The sequence below is a fragment of the Larimichthys crocea genome, unplaced genomic scaffold (assembly GCF_000972845.2).
Source record: "Larimichthys crocea isolate SSNF unplaced genomic scaffold, L_crocea_2.0 scaffold220, whole genome shotgun sequence".
NCBI lineage: Eukaryota > Metazoa > Chordata > Actinopteri > Sciaenidae > Larimichthys > Larimichthys crocea.
The window spans coordinates 205,343-224,606 of record NW_020852928.1 but is presented as its reverse complement, the minus strand read 5'-3'; the positions used below and the strand labels follow the sequence as shown (position 1 = coordinate 224,606).

The 19,264-nt window shown below is 42.7% G+C and overlaps 1 protein-coding gene across 1 annotated transcript in view; it reads right to left on the bottom strand.

Moving 5' to 3' along the window:
* Positions 1-17,252, bottom strand: part of si:dkey-191g9.5 (rap1 GTPase-GDP dissociation stimulator 1) — a 30,358-nt gene extending 13,106 nt beyond the window's left edge. The window contains exons 1-10 of the mRNA XM_027275844.1: positions 16,946-17,252; positions 11,691-11,795; positions 10,614-10,736; positions 10,087-10,212; positions 9,818-9,946; positions 9,390-9,515; positions 8,111-8,254; positions 7,271-7,402; positions 2,523-2,657; positions 2,194-2,319 (exon numbers count right to left, since the gene is read on the bottom strand). Coding sequence (XP_027131645.1) covers positions 2,194-2,319; positions 2,523-2,657; positions 7,271-7,402; positions 8,111-8,254; positions 9,390-9,515; positions 9,818-9,946; positions 10,087-10,212; positions 10,614-10,736; positions 11,691-11,795; positions 16,946-16,958 — 1,159 coding nt within the window. The 5' untranslated portion in view covers positions 16,959-17,252. The remainder of the gene's footprint in view (positions 1-2,193; positions 2,320-2,522; positions 2,658-7,270; positions 7,403-8,110; positions 8,255-9,389; positions 9,516-9,817; positions 9,947-10,086; positions 10,213-10,613; positions 10,737-11,690; positions 11,796-16,945) is intronic.
* Between the last annotated feature and the right edge of the window lie 2,012 nt (positions 17,253-19,264).

Genomic DNA, 19,264 nt, shown 5'->3' with positions numbered 1-19,264 from the left:
CAGCGCTGTCGGCGCACCTGGCAGCGGGCCCGTTCTACTCTCCTGCGTTCGTCCAACAGGTACCAGAGAAATGCCAACCGTCGTCGAATCCCTGCACCATGCTACACTCCTGGCCAGAAGGTCTGGTTGTCCACACATGACCTCCCACTCCGGGTAGAGTCTAGGAAGTTGGCCCCAAGGTTTGTGGGCCCATTCTCCATCACGAAGATCGTCAACCCTGCTGCAGTCCGTCTCTGCCTTCCTCGCTCCATGAGAATTCATCCCACCTTTCATGTCTCCAAGATCAAACCTGTAAGGGAGAGTCAGCTCCAGACCCCCGCCACCCCCCCAGCTCATTGACGGGGGTCCTGCCTACTCTGTCCATCGTCTCATCAGGTCACAACGGCGGGGAAGGGGTTTTCAATACCTGGTTGACTGGGAGGGCTACGGCCCTGAGGAGCGTTCATGGGTTCCGGCTCGTAACATCTTGGACCCTGACCTCATCTCAGCGTTCCATAGGGACCATCCTGACCAGCCCGGTGGGACGTCAGGGGCCGTCCCTAGAAGGGGGGGGTTCTGTCACAACTTCAGCCAGCCGTTAGTTTTTCATTCACCGGTCTTCTGTTTTTTCCTCACTACTCATGTCATTTCAGACGCTGCCACTCCCCCCTGCTCTGCATTAACCGCTGAGTTCATTCACCTGGCTTGCCCCACCTCCACTCACCTGCTCCTCATCAGCTAATCAGCCCCTCAGTATATGTACCAGTCCACTTCCCTCAGTTCTTTGCCAGATTGTCTAGTGTGTTTTCCCTAGCTGTCCAGCAACTTCTACAACCCTGATTCTGATCCTGCCTGCTCGTGTTTTGACCTGCCCTTTTGGACTTTGGACCCCCCTTTCTGCCTGCTCCTACTGGACTTGTTTGCCACGCGGACTGCTCTCTGGTTTGACCTTTGCTAAGCCATTAAACTCTGTTTCTTCACCCGAGCTGTTTCCCGTGTCGTGCTATTGGGTTCTTGTCTGCTGTCTGTTACTCCTGACAAGTCCAGCCTAGAAGTAACAAATGCGTGGACTAGTTTTTCTGCATCCGCCTGAGAAACAATGCGTCTGATTTTAGCGATGTTACGTAAGTGGAAGAATGCAGTCCTCGAAATTTGGTTTATGTGGATGTTAAAGGACAAATCCTGATCAAAAACAACTCCAAGATTCTTTACAGTGGAGCTGGAGGCCAGGGTGATCCCGTCTAAAGTAACCAAGTCTCTAGAAAGAGAGTTTCTGAGGTGTTTGGGTCCAATTACAAGAACTTCAGTTTTGTCTGAATTTAACATCAGAAAATTGTAGGTCATCCAACTTTTTATATCCTTAAGGCATGCTTGAAGTTTAGTTAATTGATTGGTTTCATCAGGCTTGATGATTGTCGTCAGCATAACAATGAAAATTAATGGAGTGATTCTTAATAATGTTCCCTAAAGGAAGCATATATAAACTGAATAGAAGTGGTCCTAGTACAGAACCTTGTGGGACTCCATGACAAACTTTGGTTGTGCAGCATTGAAAACGTTAATGTGGCTGATGATAGAGGGAACATGTTAGAATCCCTGCAGAGACAGACAAACAGTTTGGACAAAACAAACTAACTGCAAAAGAAATGATTAAATAATGAATTGAGAAAATAACCAGCTAGGCGTCCCAGGAGAGAGAAGAGGATGTAAAGGAAGCCCAAGGAAATGATGAATTAAAAATATAAAAGGCAATCATTTAAAATGAGGCTTTCAGCACACACACAGTCAATAAGCCTCAGACGGCTGTTCAAATTGGGACACATGGCATTGTTCCCAAATGGCCAGACCTCTCTGTGGGGTTTGGATCCAACCATCCACAAGCCGCCTGAAGCAAGGAAGATATAATAAATTCTTAAAAGATGAGATGAAACAAAACAAGAGAGGTAGTAGAGAAAAGTAGGAATAAAGTGATGGTAATATTGATAATAATACTGACTCGTCTCTTTGTCTCTGATGCTGTGGGACATCAGAACCAACCCTTCACCTTTCTCTGCTTTCTCCTGTTCTTCACTCCTTTCCTCACCTTTTATATTCTTCCATTTCTTTTTAGACACACAAACACAGACCCAGTCCTACACACAGCTCCCATTAACACTGACTAATACTATTAAGTACCGAAGCTTCCTGCATGAATATGTAAAGTCTGCTGCTCACCTTGTCCATCCACCATCATGCGTAGTGTACCCAGAAGTTTGAACTGGACTGGCGGCATGTCAGAGCGCAGCAGTGTCTTTATCCTCTCAGTCACGCCGTCCTCCAGCATCCGCACTTTGTTCGTGGCTGGAAGACAGTGACAACAGTGATGCTCAGTGTAGGTGCTGTCGGTGTTTGCATTGAATGCTCTACATGGTTTATAATACATTCAATACAACTCTATATGAGCAGAACCCCAACTGCTGTCTTGATTTGGCACTATAAATATAAATCAAACAGAACTACAAACAGAACAAACAGGAACCATATCTCTACTGTTTAATCAGTACCAGGAATGGCCAGGTTTCTGAGCGCGCTCAGTCCAGCGTGTTGAACAGACACGTCTCCTTCGTCAACATGCTGCTCCAACAAGGTCAGGATGTGAGGCACCACGCCGAGGTCCAGCATCTTCACACAGTTACTGTCTGACAGAGACACAGCAGGAAAATAAATGTGTACATCATAGAAACAGATGATATTCCATCACATGTACCCTTTCATACCAGAGTGTAGCTGTGAACAGAAAGCCTGAAGCATCTTAAGCTCTAGGGCACTTACTAGCATTGCCTAGTTGGTATTCCAGCCTTGCTCCAAGAAAGCAGGACTGATGTCAGTGAGAAAGCCAAGTTAAGGGCTCAAAATCCCAAATCACTTTATTGCTTTGAAAAAGGAAAATTTAATCTGCTCACTTGAGGGTAGTGGAAACAAGCCATGAACACAGCACTAAAATACACATAATATCAACTACTTAGCTTTTATACAGCCTCTTCAGAACTAGTGTTCAGAGGGTCACCAATTATGTGCCTCTTATCCTAATGAACACACCGTAACAGTTCAGGGACACACTGCTGCCACATCTGACCTTTATTTATTTTGATTTATTTTTCAACTTTTATGGCCATCTGCATTTTCTTCTTTCATCCTTTCTTCCTCTGGATTTGCTGGTTTTCATATTTTGCGTGCATTCATAAGAAGTGAGTACAGTGTTTAGTTTGTTTGATGTTGCTGTGTGTTTTTATCACTTCACATTCTTCATATCATATATTTTAATACTGTACTCTGCCTCCATGTATAGAATTATTAGACGGTCTCATCATGTTTGTTGTTGAATTTCATATAGTCCAGTCCTAGTGTAAATTGTGTGATTAACAAAATAATGACTTAATGTTGGACTTTTAGTTGTTTATTGGCAGTGTGTGCGCTGATGGCTTGTTCAGGGATCGTAGCCTCTGTGTACTTAACATTTCAGGTTTTAGACAGTCTGCAGTCACAGAGACTATGTCAAAATTTTAGACACTCTGTAGGGGCGTCACTGAGACTATGTAGAAGTTTTAGACAGTCTGTGGGGACGTCACAAAGACTACATCCAGATTTGAGACAGTCAGTGGGGACGTCACAGAGACTATGTCCAGGTTTTAGACAGTCTGTGGGGACGTCATGGAGACTACGTCCAGGTTTTAGACAGTCTGCGGTCACAGAGACTACGTCGAAGTTTTAGACAGTCCATGGGGACATCACAGAGACTACGTCCAGGTTTTAGACAGTTTGTGGGGACGTCACAGAGACTACATCCAAGTTTTAGACAGTCTGTGTGGACGTCACGGAGACTACGTCCAGGTTTTAGACAGGTTGTGGGGACGTCATGGAGACTACGTCCAGGTTTTAGACAGTGTGTTGGGGATGTCACAGAGACTACGTACAGGTTTTAGACAGTCTGCGGTCACAGAGACTACGTCCAGGTTTTAGACAGTCCATGGGGACGTCACAGAGACTACGTCCAGGTTTTAGACAGTCTGTTGGGGACCTCACAGAGACTACATGCAGGTTTTAGACAGTCCGCGGGGACGTCACAGAGACTACGAACAGGTTTTAGACACTCTGTGGGGACGTCATGGAGACTACATCCAGATTTTAGACAGTCTGTGGGAAAGTCACAGAGACTACATCCAGGTTTTAGACAGTCTGCGGTCACAGAGACTACGTCCAAGTTTTAGACAGTTTGTCAGGATGTCACAGAGACTACGTCCAGGTTTTAGACAGTCTGTGGGGACATCACAGAGACTATGTCCAGGTTTTAGACAGTCTGTGGGGACGTCACAGAGACTACATCCAGGTTTTAGACAGTTTGTCAAGACGTCACAGAGACTACGAACAGGTTTTAGACAGACTGCAGGGACGTCACAGAGACTACGTCCAGGCTTTAGACAGTTTGTGGGGACATCACAGAGACTACATCCAGGTCTGGACACGGAGGGCTCCATTCCTCTAGGCGGACCTTCGCTCTGTTCCTAGCCGGGGATGGCGCCCCTCGGGCGGCCAAAACAGATGGCTTCGTCCCAGCTCCCCAGAGCCACTGATCCACTGCGTTCTTGGCTTCAGGGCTGCAGAATAGAATATATTTGAAGGCAAGCATGGTTTCACCTGCCTCCAGCTTGGTTTTCGTGCGTTAAGGACACTTAATGCTCCTCTCGCTCTCACCGCTGTCCATGGTGCTGAACCAAAGATGCCTTGACCCACGCATCACTTACCTGCCAAGTCTATCGATTTCCCCCCTCCACTCAAAAATGTATTTTTCATATTGTTCCTACACTCGAATGTTTGAGTTTCAAACTTTTGGGATGTCATATATTTGCATATTTCTTAATTCTGGACTTTTTTAATGAGGGAAAAGGAGTTTATAAGAACAATGATATTTAATACAGGCTGTCACCTTTTAGCACACTGACACATTGCAAATGAGCACCGGTACCTACAGATAAGTGATAAATAAAACAGCTACTTACACCTTAGGTATGATGGCAGAGCACCCATGGCACCCATTCAAAAGAATGGGATGCAGAATGAGGACAGAGGTTAAGACCTAAGTTGCCTAAACTCTGGTATGGTACCTGCGCTCTGATTCACTTAATGATGCCTACATACTTGCTTCCCATGACTCCACAGTTTCCTAAACTAACAACAGAAGACATGCACAGAGTTAAACGTGATAAGCTTCATTTGATTCTAGAGTCTATTTGGATTCACTTGGTGTTCTCAGAGGAGTCCCAGATGAGTTTAAGGCTAGGAACCAGGTGGCAGTAGGTTTTGAATCATTTATTGCCTGGTGGGTTACAATAAATAAAAATGTGGATGGGATAAATTACATCTATTACAACCAGCAACGTTTTATTAATAACACTTGTGATGGATTTAGAGGCATCCACAAACAATTAGATAACACTTTAGCTTTAGACATGCTTTTGGCTGAAAAAGGAGATGTGTGTAAGATTTTTGGAAATCTATGCTGTACCTTCATCCCCAACAACAACAACAAAGGCACTGGAAGGACTGACCTCACTGTCAGATGAGCTGGCAGACAATTCAGGTATCACAGATCCAATCACAAAATGGATGGAAGATATGTTTGGGAGATGGGGAAACATCCTACTGATAATTTCTGTAGGAATTGCTATTACTGTCCTGGTCACCTGTGGATGCTGTTGCATTCCATGTATGAGAGAATTGATACAGAGATGAATTACTACTGCACTAACGAAACAACAATTGTTCTATCAGCCTGTCTCCACAGTTGATGAGTTTGGGAGGCATGAGATGAAGGACCAGGTGTCGGTAGATACGAGAATAGGACGAGTACGAAGAAGGGTCCAGTTCAGCGAGTAGAAGAGTCAATCTACGCGCCCATGAGAGGAGAAACACCTACTGGATGACACACTGTTTAGTCTTTATTACACAGCACAATGAGAACCTATAGAAAATCTGAAAGAAGTTATAGTGTTCCGATGTAATGTATGCTTAAGAGAGAAAGACTGATGGCAAATTGTATATACATTTAAAGGTTTTGTTTTTTTTCTCGTTTCAGGGACAACACCCGTAGGCAGGGAAAGAGGTCCGATGAGACGATCAGCCCGCTCTTATTTTTCTTTATTAGATTCATAAATGTACTAATACATTTGCTGTTACATCTATATTTTTACATTTAATGAGTGATTAGCATACTGATATGTGTAACAATTACTAACACAATTATTAGCCGCTGGGGCGCCGGGCCGTGTGGAGAATTTTCCTGTCTGGAAAGTACAGTATGAAACAATAAGAATGTTAAAGAACTGCCAGACAGGTTTTTTGCTCTCACCATATTCATAATTTTTGATCAATTATTTAACACTGAATCAAATGGAATGCAATGTGGTGTGGTGACCTCACAGGAAAAGGTATTTATATATATATTCAAATAAAAAATTATTCAATTTGCGGCAGTATTGATGCATGGATTGACTCATGTGTCAACAGGGGGGTGCAGGAGGTAATGGATTCCCAAAATACGTTAAAAAAAATTGTGCATCTGTTTGTGTGTGGAAAACAGATGTCCAAGGCAGATTCAGACCAAGACCAGGTAAAATGCCTAATGCTTCCAATTCCTTTCTCGTATGCTGGTTCTGAATTAAATAATGTGAAATAAAGTATTGTCTCGTCGACTCCGTCCCGTTTTGGACCCTCAGCATTACTGCTGGCAAACAGGTTACCCATCCTTTTCCTGTCTCATCCATGGCTTTCCTAAGTTTAGCCTTAATTGTACCATTCACTCTTTCCACTAGTCCTGCTGATTGTGGATGATAGTAGAGCACTAGTATCATATGCAGAGGAGCCTTCTTAAGTTCAGAGGTTGGAAGTTATTACACCTGCTTATTTACTTAACGCTGCATCCTCTTAGTTTATTCAATTCATCATCTTACTTGACATTATTCTTACTTGTCTATTTCATACTGTACTGTTTATGTTAATTACTATTTCATATGTTAAATGTCTTAATATTTAGTTTATTGTCTTCTTACAGTAACCGCACACACAAAGCTCTTAGAACCACTGACAATAAACAAGTGACCATTCAGAAAGCACCTCAGAGAGTGTGTTATTGAGCTCCTCATATACTCATACTTGTTCTTACTGGACAAACTGGGGAGATGTGCATCAGAACAACATCTCAACTAGTATATGTTTCAGGGTGTGTTGCTTGTTCCTCTCTTGACAGGTATCTCACCGTTCCTGGCAAAGTTGGCGATGGCAAGCGCTCCGGACAACTGCAGCTGAGTGTTGGAGCTCTGCAGCCAGGAAAGAACATCCTGATACACCAGACCTGATCCCTCACCAAAACACTTCTGCATAGACTCATCTGACACACACACACACGCACGCACGCACGCACGTACGCACGCACGCACGCACGCACGCACGCACGCACGCACACACACACACACACACACACAAACAACAACAAGATCATTAAAATACAAACAGCACTTTATTTCTATTACTTTATTTCAGCACTTTTCTTCTGCAGCTCTGACCTCGGCGTCCCTGCATAATAATATATTGTGATATGAGGATGATTTGCTGTTGTGAATATTATTAAGGTAAACAAAGCAACAGTGGTGAACTGGTGAAAATGATCTGCTTTCAGACTCAACACAATGGTCCGTCCTCTGTCTGTGACAAGCTACCACCCAGAAAGGTTGCACTACCTCTATAAATTAAGCGGAAAGGAGTCATTTTACTGTAAACTGCTGGGCTGCTTTGTTATTTCATGGCTGCCCTGAGTTCACTTCCTCTTATGTCTCCTTCTTCAGTTAGTCAACACCTCCTTTGTGGTGCACACTATCTGAATGCAGTGATAGAGGACAAGAGACCTGGCCAATCAGAGCTGAAAATGCACAGAAAACCTTGATCAGACCCCACATTCAGCACACTCAGCATGGAGTGTGCAGAGTAAAGAAAGAAAGAAAGAAATAAAACAAATGGATCCCCACACTGGCACAGAATTACTCCTCGTTATACAAACATGTTCAAAGATGTCCCACCAGCTTGCTGTTGTGTTACTCACCTCCTAAAAGCAGGGACACTATGAGGTTGGAGGCGATCTTGATGCTGCAGAGGTCGTGGGGGTCAGAGCCTCCCTGCAGACCCCGGATCATCTCTGATAAAGCCTCTGGTACTCCGGACTCTGCAAACTGCAGCTTCAGTGTGTCTGTTGGTACAGCACAACCAGGTAAGCTTTACTACAGAACTTCTTTTGATTCATTTCACCATTATTAACAACCAACATTGTCTTTCACTGAGCTTTCTGTCATGTCTGACACTATACCAGTACATGGTTAGCATCTCTTTGTAAAATCCTCCACTTGCGTAAGCAGACATGCTGAAGCCACACTGGTCGAGATTTTTATTTCAAATTGATGAGTCAGTTCTCCTGAACTAGTCTCAGGGCTGTTTGGCAAAGCACAACAATAACTCCAGTCATGATTTTATTACCTGTTCTCTTTTTATTCTCCTTCTTTAATGTTTTAATCAGACACAAGCAGCCTCACAGTTTTCCAGTGACTGCCTTTCACTGTTGTAATAATTATGGTACTAGCGTATTGTGTCACATATACATGAAAACACTTCACTTACTGTCTGTTAAATTCTGATTTAATTTCATTTAATTTAATTCTACTTCAGTTATAATATAAACCAGCTGAACCACAGTGGTGTGAGATCTGTTTTATTTGTCAAACAGCTTAGTTGATGAATCTCATCACTAAGCTGCTGAAAATGTTACAAATACTTTATTTATGGAACAGCACACATGTTTGTTAGAATAATAGAAACAGAAGATGTGGTTAGCTGCCAGTTGCTCACATATCGCTCTTTGTTTTTACAGTAATTTTGTCCTTGTGTGAATTATTTCTGACCTTTATGTTGTTCTGTCAAAATGTGATGAAGAATCACGGTCAGTCCCCTTCATTTTTGAATTCAGGGTCAGTAGACCCTGTTAACATGAAAGTATACCCTGTGGTTGAGTTAAATACAAGATGCAAAAATCATATGAATGCCAATGCTTCCTTAAAGCAGTCCTCCTCATTAATTTTAATCTGTTAATAACAGCATGTTCTTTGGAGGGCTGAGGCTGTTCTGGCTCGTCCAAATCATCCTTTCTTTGTGGACTGTCTTTGTTTGAGTCTGAGTTTACTCACAACTAGAGATACTGTATGAAAAGAGTGGCCACCTCAGTATACACATGAGGGAACATCTCTGATGGCTGCTCATACAGTCTGAAATATCAAGTCACTCTTGATGAAACCTTTCCTCGCCTCCTTCCTGAAGCAGCCTACAGATCTTACCGCTCTCGCCCAGTGAGCCCAGTATTTCCAGGATGACATGTCGGCGTTCGGCATCAGGTGCCCGTTTCAGCTGAAACGTCAGGACATCTGCCACATCCTGCTCTGCCAGGGCTTCCCGCGCAGAGTCTGCAAACACAGTCACTAGTTATCCTGACACACTACAGCTCATTTAATGCCATGACAGACATGTGTAAAATAGTGAGCTTGCTGCTCTCTTCTTGATCAGGGTTTCACTTTAAACATTTTATATTTTTATATTTTATAACAGTGCTGCTGAAACGCAGAAGAATGGAGTCATGGAGAACACATACAGAGATGAGCAAAGATAAACCCTGTGATGCATGTGTCTAAATACCGTAACAATGTGATTCAAATCACAGCTAATTAATAATTAATCACTATAATAAACATGATTATTAAATAGTCACCCATGTCAGCTAGGTTACAGAGGGCCAGCAGGCAGACGTTGACCAGGGGGTCGTTCTCTGGATACTCCCGTATTATACACAGCAGTCTGGGGATCACACCACTCTGGACTAACTGGTCCTGTTGGTATGCTGGCAGGAGGTCGGCAAGAGAGAGCAACGTTATCAAGGAGAGAGACAGATATAGACACAGGCAGGCTCTGTCGCCATGAACATCCTGTTCATCATCAGTGAACCCTGCTGACGGAGCAAGTGCTGTCAGAACAACTCACAGTTGTCAAAGCAGATACGTCCGATGGCCCTGCCAGTATTCAGCAGCATCTCCTGGTTATTGCTGTTCAGATGGGGAACCAGAACCTTCACCAGGCCTGCCTCAATGCACGGCTCCCTGACTGCAGCTAAAACACACACACACACACACACACACACACACACACACACACACACACACACACACACACACACACACACACACACACACATATCTTCACAGTGACTTTTTAGAAACCTGTCGGTGTCGTCACAGAGGCTATGTCCAAACTTTAGACAGTCATTATAACTGACTATTACATTAAACACATACCAGATACATGGACATTAAAGAGTTGTGGTGATAGGAGAAGAGCTCTAATGGCTACCGAACACATACAGTATAATACTGCAGTAATAATTATCTAAAATATTCAAAACAATAATTTTCCTGTTGTATTTTCTCATCTGTAGCTGTAATGTTGTAAATCTTGGTTTCTATTTTACAAGAACATGACAACTGATAATAATAATGACAGCAGCATCCTACCGTCACGTGCCATCTCTGCCACCACCAGAGCCACCTGGCAGCTCAGGCTGCTTTTACCCCGTAAGGCCTGAGCCAGTGTAGGGAGAATCCCACTTTTGGCAATCTCAACAGCAGCATCTTTCTCTGTGGACACACGAATCAAAACAAATGTGACTCACACTTTGATTGAGACTAATTCTAGTGGTTACATAAAAAAAAAAAAACGTCCTGCTTGTCCCACCCTTAAAGTGTAATATTACATTTGCTCTCAAAATCCAGGGTCACGTGTAGCACCCTCCAGACATGCAGCTTGTTACATAGATATTAAAAGCTTCTTTTAAAATTCGAACGGCCGAGTTTGGACCAGCAATGTTTCTGTATGGCTGTACCAGTACAAGGTTAAAGCGTGTGAGCAAACAGGAATGAAGTGAACATCATGTCTGGTCATTTTGATTTTGCTTGGGTGCTTTCAGACTGTATTCATTATGGAAACTGCTGTGCAGGGTGAATCACACAAGTGAGGATCAGGGGTGAGTGGGCCTTTGTGCGTCTTAATTAAGCCACCGGACAGTCACTGAACTGCAACGATTGAAGATTCATCACTTCATAATGTTTTCCATCCTATAACAGAGCTGTCCTGAATAGAAGTAGAACAGTTTGAGTGCTAAAGACATCACTTTAACAGGTAGATGATGTAACATTCTGTCTGTGGACAGGGCTTGCTGTTGTTGGCAGGTTACTTTGACATTTGCTGAGCACATTCGTCCACAACTCTCTTTTAGAACTGAGCGATTCCATGAGCTGTGCCGCCTTTCTGAGCACGGTAATATTTTAGTCTAGTAAAAAATAAGACCTACTTGCACAGTGTAAATGCTGAGCTGCAACCAAAGCATGATGAAAACTCAGTGACTCCAATGTTAGAGCTGAGCTGTGTGAGGTACTGTTTGACGAGCAGATCTGGGATGACAGACCAGACTGAATCCATGGCATGGATGTGTGTCTGTGTGTGTGTGTGTGTGTGTGTGTGTGTGTGTGTGTGTGTGTGTGCGTGTGTGTGTGTGTGTGTGTGTGTGTGTGTGTGTGTGTTACATGACTTACTCTTTTCCAGCAGAGCAGCCAGCACTGTGTCCAAATGAGGCTTGAGCTCCTCCTCTATCAGCTCTGTACTCACAGTGATGGCCTTTAGTGCATCACTCAAGGAGTCTGCAACAAACACACAAACATATACACCACCACAACCAAGACGAGAATATGACAGATTCAAAAGTCTTCCTTGTAGCGTGTATTACAGAGGAAAGGAAAACACTTGCACAACATTGTACAACTCGGCATTATAGAATCGATAAATGACCTACATTGTACATTGTAATTATCTCACAATATCATTTCCATGTGGTCAGACAAATGATACCAGCAACTACTCTTGGAGATAGAGTCCATCGCTGTCTGCCTCTTATCTGGGGTCAGGTCGCAGTGTCAGCAGGCAAAAGTAAGGTCGTTTTCTGGTTTCTTTTCTGGCCAGTGTGTTATGGGTCTACCACAGGGTCTCCTACCAGTTGGACGTGTCCCTAAAGGAAGGGTCCGATGAGCTCCTTATCCTATTTCCTATTTCTAGGGGTGTGCCCAGTCACTCTATTGAGGAAACTTATTTTGACGGCTTGAATTCTCGACTTCATCCTTTCAGTCAATAGTGAATAGAACCGTATTACCACAGGGGAGGGTTGGTGAATTAAAAGCTTTGCCCTTCAGCTCAGCACCCTCTTCATCACAGTCCGATACAGTGTCTGCAATACTGCTGATGATGCACCAATCCTCCAGTCAGCCTCACACTCCATTTTACTCTGACTTGTGAACAAGACCTTGAGATACTTGAACTCTTTCACTTCAGGCTCCCCACTGCTAACCTGGAGGGAGGAATCCATTGTTTCCAACAGAACCATGACAGACTGGCATTGCATGATATGTATCAAGGCCAATCAAGGCATTTTTAATCATAATAGGCTATAAAAAGCCTAATCCATTTTCAATTCTCTAGTACAAAATGATGTACTCTGGGTAGGCCATCTGTCAACAACCACATATTGTGCTTCATTAAAATATTGGAAATGTTTTTGTTCATGACAGAGATGAAGGAATGTCATTCCTGAGGGGATACTCTCTACTTTCTACATGGCATGTAGCATTGTCTGACTTATTGCATTAACGTACATTTTTAAGCCCAGGGTGCAATAAGGGAAACCTACACCTCTAACCCTAAAAACTGACCTGTGATCTTTTCCTAAACCTGTGACTGCAAACTGAAAATCAATGAGTCTATAAATAAAAAATCATCATCACACAGGACAGAAACCCGGGAGGAAAAATCCTGCACTTGGGACATTCATCTGTTAATCCTTACTACATGGACTTTGCAATTTATACTAGTTAGTGAACAGGGAGAAGAGCAGTGGAGAAAAGATGCAGCCTTGGCGAGATCCATTGCTGACTACCTAAAAGCTTTGTCAAACTTGTCAGTTTTTCCAAATATCTTGTCTCTCTTGGTCTTCTCTCTCTCTGCTCTCCTTATGACTGCAGATGCACTCTAAACCTGGAGAATATTTTGAAGCAGTTGCTGTGTTAATCAAGTGCACGTCTGAGAGTTGGCAAACCTAAGATTTCAATCTCGACATGACCTGTTCATGGTCCCCAGAGAATGATCCTTTTTAGTTCTGGTGCCCCCCTGACTTTTCCCCTGAGAATGAAGCTCATTGGTTACTGTGACCCATCAGGTCATGAAATCACATCCAAAAGAAATATCGAAATCTAAAGGGCAGTTAAACATGAAATATACTGCACATTACACATAGTACGTTCATACCTCTCAGAGGAAGAACCATTCCATTTTGATCTGTCAGTCGCTGAATATCAACATTGCTTACATCAAATCTCATAAAGGCTGCTTGAGTGATTGGACCCTTTGGATTTTTATCCACCCTGTGATTTTTCTGCTAGTGTCACCTTCAGGATTTTTTTTTTCTTTTTTAACCCCACTGTGCTCTAAATGGGTTACAGACTTGTACTCATTTCAATATATGTCCAAAACTTCCTACAATGACTAGATTACAGCCCATTTCACACTCTTCCTCAATACTGGACTCAATTCAAAAACTGTTGTCCCCATGAGTCACTTTGGCACATAAAGATGAGAAAATAAGGTCCAAGATGAAAAATACCAAAGTTACGGAGCCCCTAAAGGGACATGGTGAAAGAAAAAAAAATGGAAGTGTTTCTGGTGCGCACTAGAAAGTTTCTCGTGCGCACCAGAAACTTTCTCGTGCTCACCAGAAACTTTCTTGTGCGCACCAGAAACTTTCTCGTGCTCACCAGAAACTTTCCCGTGCGCACTTGAAACTTTCTCATGCGCACCAGAAACTTTTTAGTGGGCAAGTTTCTGGTGCGCACGAGAAAGTTTCTGGTGCGCACGAGAAAGTTTCTGGTGCGCACCAGAAACACTTCCATTTTTTTTTCTTTCACCATGTCCCTTTTTTTCTTTCACCATGTCCCTTTAGGGGCTCCGTACAAAGTTACTCTTTGGAACACAGCCAGTGGACGGAGAGCTATTTACAATAGAGGGACCAGCAGCATTAACAACCTCCTTCAGAAATTTAGCAGACATAACATCTAAAGGACATGATGTATGCTCTAGTTTGGAAATTCTGTCCTTGAAAATGTACTATGAAAGTGCCTCAGAATGATGGAGCCAGGCACAGAGCATATAGCACACTTGACTCTCGTGCAGGAATCTGCCTTCTTTAACAGTAAATGTAGCAGTAAATTTTAGCCAACCATAGCCAGGTGTTTTAGTTGCCTTAACCATGATCTATTTGCTATAACCACAACCTTTCCTTAACATAACCATGCCATAGTTACAATGGACATGAACAGAAAGCGTCAATTGTCAGTAATGAACATAAATATTGATGTTCTTGTTTGGTGAAAGGGTTAAATAAACTGACTGGTTACTTTAGCCCATCTGGCACCACTTGAGCTAAGACATTAAATATTTTTCCCTCTGCTATCATGAAATAAAGAACAAGCTTTAACAGTTACTTAAGCAAATACACAGAACAAACACGCCAAACAGACAGTGAGGCGAGACCTGCAGATGGTAATCACCTCAGCTAATCCCTTGTAAGTCAAATGCTATCAGGCTGATACACAGCCTGCTACGTCACGATCTAACCCCCATGTCCTTCTATGTGTGTGTGTGTGCATGTGTTACCATGTGCATCTGTCCATGTGCTTCCATGTGTGTTTGACAAGAGAGCCGGTGGGCAATTTACTAATCAGTCCCACAGCGTGCTGCGAGGGAGTCCCCAGGGTGCTTATTATAGATGCTTCAACAACACTGCATATGTACTTAGATTAACATACGTACACAGAGAGTGCTCACCATACTGAGAACGAGTGTACAATCTAATCCAATACAACAGTCCAACAATAAATCCCATCACCGTGAAGCTCATTATGTTTAGTGTTTGTGCTTCTCAGGCTGTCAGAGAGCTGTTCATTCATGATTATTATTTCAAAGATGGACATTCATGATGCTGCCTATGAGGTTCATGCCTCAGATCAGCAGTTTGCAAAATGAATAAGAGTTGAATAATAAGAGTCTCAGAAGAAGCTGTGCTGTTGGCTGGTTCAGCTTTAGCTTCAAGCCACTGAAGCTAGCCACACTAGCTGAACAATTGCACTGCACAGTGCGGCATACAGTTTGGTGTTCCTGGGATTGTCTGGATTGAGTGGTGCAAACCAGTGCCTTGCAACAAAAATCTGAAAAAAATAACTCATATCTTATGCAGCGCAAAAAGAAAAGAGATGAGTCCATGCTTAACTATTTAGAGGTCTGATCTGTGTAGAAAATATCTTTCAACAAAGCACATTTCTCTGATAGATGATAGAGGTATGAATGGATTTTGTTAGAGCATACTTCAAATGTTTTTGGATCTGAACTGCAAACATTGTTTTGGACAGTTCTGGTCTTTGGTCCTAGACTTGATCATGATCGTTCTGTCTGAACAGCCCAGTTGGTTAACATGATTTAGCCTCTGTGGATATCTAGGACTATCTAACACTTTCTCTGCAGACTGATTAACAACCAGAACAGACAGTGTGTTCTGCTTTTTTTGTTTTCCAAAAAAAATCGTCTTTGTTGTGTTCTTTTCAGGACAATGTTCACTTATCTCATAGCCACGTTACTGATTGGCAGTATGCATCGATTGGTAGTAGTAATATCTGAAAGGGAGGAATCGTGGTGTGTTTATGCCAACTAGCATGAGGCTATTGTTAATCATAAGCATTAGCAGTCTCACTGGAATCCTCCAGGCTTCTTCTTCTACCACATACACACAGCTTGCCAGCAGTGCAAAGTCATCTTATTTTGTCTAATTATAATTGAATGAAACATGTCCTCGGATGGCAGACCTCAGGCCAGTACATCAACTTTCCCTACAACCTGCTAATGGCATGTCATGGGGTTCACTGAGCTCCATACACCCCCACATCAGCCTTATCCACCTCCTGGTTGCACTCAGGAGACAGTTTGAGGAAAGCACAAATCTGTCAGTGTGTAGCACTAGTTGACACCTAAAGTAGAGCACTGTGGTCATTTTTAAAGGCCATGGTTGTTGGTGCTTTTTGAATGGGATTGTATTACACTGCAGTTTGCAGTTTGATACACATGAATTTGATATTGCAGCTGATCCACAGTGAGTTCTCAGTGAGAGAAGAAGTGTAGTGGAAAAATGAACAGCACCATGATTGAAAAATCTTTTCTACGGGTGTGAAATCAAACTAGGTGAGGTATTTCACTCTGTTTAATCTGCAAGATTCATATACTTCATAACATAAACATCTGTACGCAGCCTGTAGTGTCAGAAATATCCCATGGTGCATTTCATTATTTTCTTAGTAAACATATAAATAGATCCTGCTGTCATTTCATTTTTTAACGAATGAAAATAATTCAAATGAATTCATTAGGCAAGAAAACAATATTATGCTGTACAAATGTTGCAGTATGGTTTTCTCGTGTTAATTACTGTAACTGTTTCATTATTTCATTATTAATAAGTCCCAGACACCTTTTAGATAATTGATCACTGTCTATCTATCTATCTATCTATCTATCTATCTATCTATCTATCTATATATATATATATTCCCTGATGTGTGATGGCTAAAATCACATAACCACAGCTGCTATTAGACGTCATCACTCCATGCGCGTGCACACACACATACACATGTTTGCACACACACACACACACACACACACACACACACACAGGGATGTTAGATATGTAGCTACTCACCGGTGTCTGTCATGGCTGCTGGTCTGCAGGCTCTCTGCTGCCTCACTGCCTCTGCCTGACTGTAAGCGCTGTTATACGTGTGTGTGTGTGTGTGTGTGTGTGTGTGTGTGTGTGTGTGTGTGTGTGTGTGTGTGTGTGCAAACGAGCTACCCTCCTTCCTTAAGGTCAGGTGTACCCCAACAGTCTCTCACTATGTCTGTCTGTTTCTCTCTCCTCCTCGCTCTCGCTCCGTCAATCCCATTATCCAGCTCTCCCTTCTTCCCTCTCTCCTTTCTCTATATATAAACCTCTCTCTCTCTCTCTCTCTCTCTCCACCCTCCCTGCTGCCACTGCGCTTGCGTTCTCTCTCTCTCTCTCTCTGTCTCTCTCTCTCTCTCTTTTCTTTTCTCTCTTAGCCTCATTGTTCAGACAGAAGTATGTCAAAGCTTTTGCTGTATTAGAACGTGAACATATTTTCAAATGTTTTCTTTGTAGATATAAAGCATTAATAATAAATCAAATATTCTATTCTATTTGTTTTCAAGAAATCTTCATTTAACATTTGTGAGAAAATCAATCAAAGCTCTGTCAAGTGGCTCAGCAATGTGATGAGGAGGACTCCACTGCAGGAGATGTGCTTCAAGAGTACTTCATTTAACCAGAGGTTAATACAATGTCAAGAATATAGTGCAGTGCATGGATGTGTGCTGCAGAGGTGTTGTCGTATGAAGAGAGAGACAGAGGGAGGATATGGGTGAACTTTTTGAATCTAAAGAGCTAAGGGTGAACTTAACTCAATCACCTGACGACGCTCCCATGTCAGCCATTTGCATGCTGGGATTGGCCATGACAGTCTCAGGATGGTTGTATGGGCAATATTTCAGACAGATCTATGCACTCAACAGACAATCAGGTGCAAACTATAGACTGCATGAAACCTGGACGTAGTCTCTGTGACATCCCCAACAGGTTTCTGAAGAGCCAGTTTGAAGCTAATCTGGCTAATCTTTGCTAATAAAAAAAGACATGGCTCATCGATGAACCTGAGGCGGGCTGAATGACCCCTGGATGCTCAAACAAGCCATCTGTAACAGCACCTACCTGTCAATCAAAGCGTCCACACTCTTAATCCTGCATAACTTTAAGTCTTAATATCATTTGAACAGGTGAGTTGTATATAAATTCACCCTCAGTACAGTTGTCATGAACGGGGAAATTAGCTATAGAGACCAAAATAGTTTTTTGTACCAGGCTGTAAACATGTTTATTTCTGCTGTGAAACATGGGGATTTATGGAGACTGACTCACTTCTGGAGCCAGCCTCAAGTGGACGTTTGAGGAACTGCAGTTTTTGACACTTTAACGTTGGCTTCACTTCACAGCCACAGAGGTTATTGATTGATGGCAACATGTATCCATGCTAAAATGGCAGCACACCCTTCACATGGTTCTCTTATGAGCTCAGTAAATGACAACAGGGCAGGCATGCAGAACCCATTCTGTCCTGAACTGTGCAAATGACACTATACAACCAAGAGCTAGACACTGAGCTGTGAGATGAGCAGACTTGGCCTGCAGCCCATGGCAGATGTAGATTCCCTCCCAAACGGTTGTGCTACTATCATAACAGCTGAGCTCCTGAGCCCAGGCCCCTCCCCTCCTCACCCAGTGTGAAGGAGACAAAGGTTCTCAGGTGAACAAACCTGCTGGACTTGAAGGCAAATGCAATACCATTGGCTTAAGTCCAGAACTCTTATCCTAACAAAAAAATGGACACAGATTAGGTGATGATACCGTCTGATGTGTGGCTCTGGATAGAATCATCACCAACTACCTGTGTAGGATCTTGGTTGGGAACTCCTGTGCACCTGGCACAGTAAGGGCACACGTGAGGTGGGATAATGTTTATCATGTTGACTATCTTACTCTACCATATTAGCATGCCAACATGTAGTGAACCCAAGAATGTGTCACCACAGGAAATGAATCTTTCTGTTAATTTTTACAGATTGAAGGTGAATCCCTGGTAATATCTGTTATACAGACTAGGGATGTAACGATACACTCAACTCACGACTCGATTCGAGTCACGATTTTTTGTTCACGATACGATTTTTTCACGATTTTTTTAAAATCAAAATGAGCTACAGACAAAATATGACCAAATAAAATTATCTTTTTATTTGTAGGAAAAAAATCTCTCTTTACAGAAACTCTCAAACAGTTTGTGTTCTTATTAGGGCTGCCAGCAGCTGATCTGACCATTACCTTTCAGCTTCAAGTATGAGCTAACTGAAAATAAAAACAATTAAGATGATAGCTCATTAACCCTTTAATGAG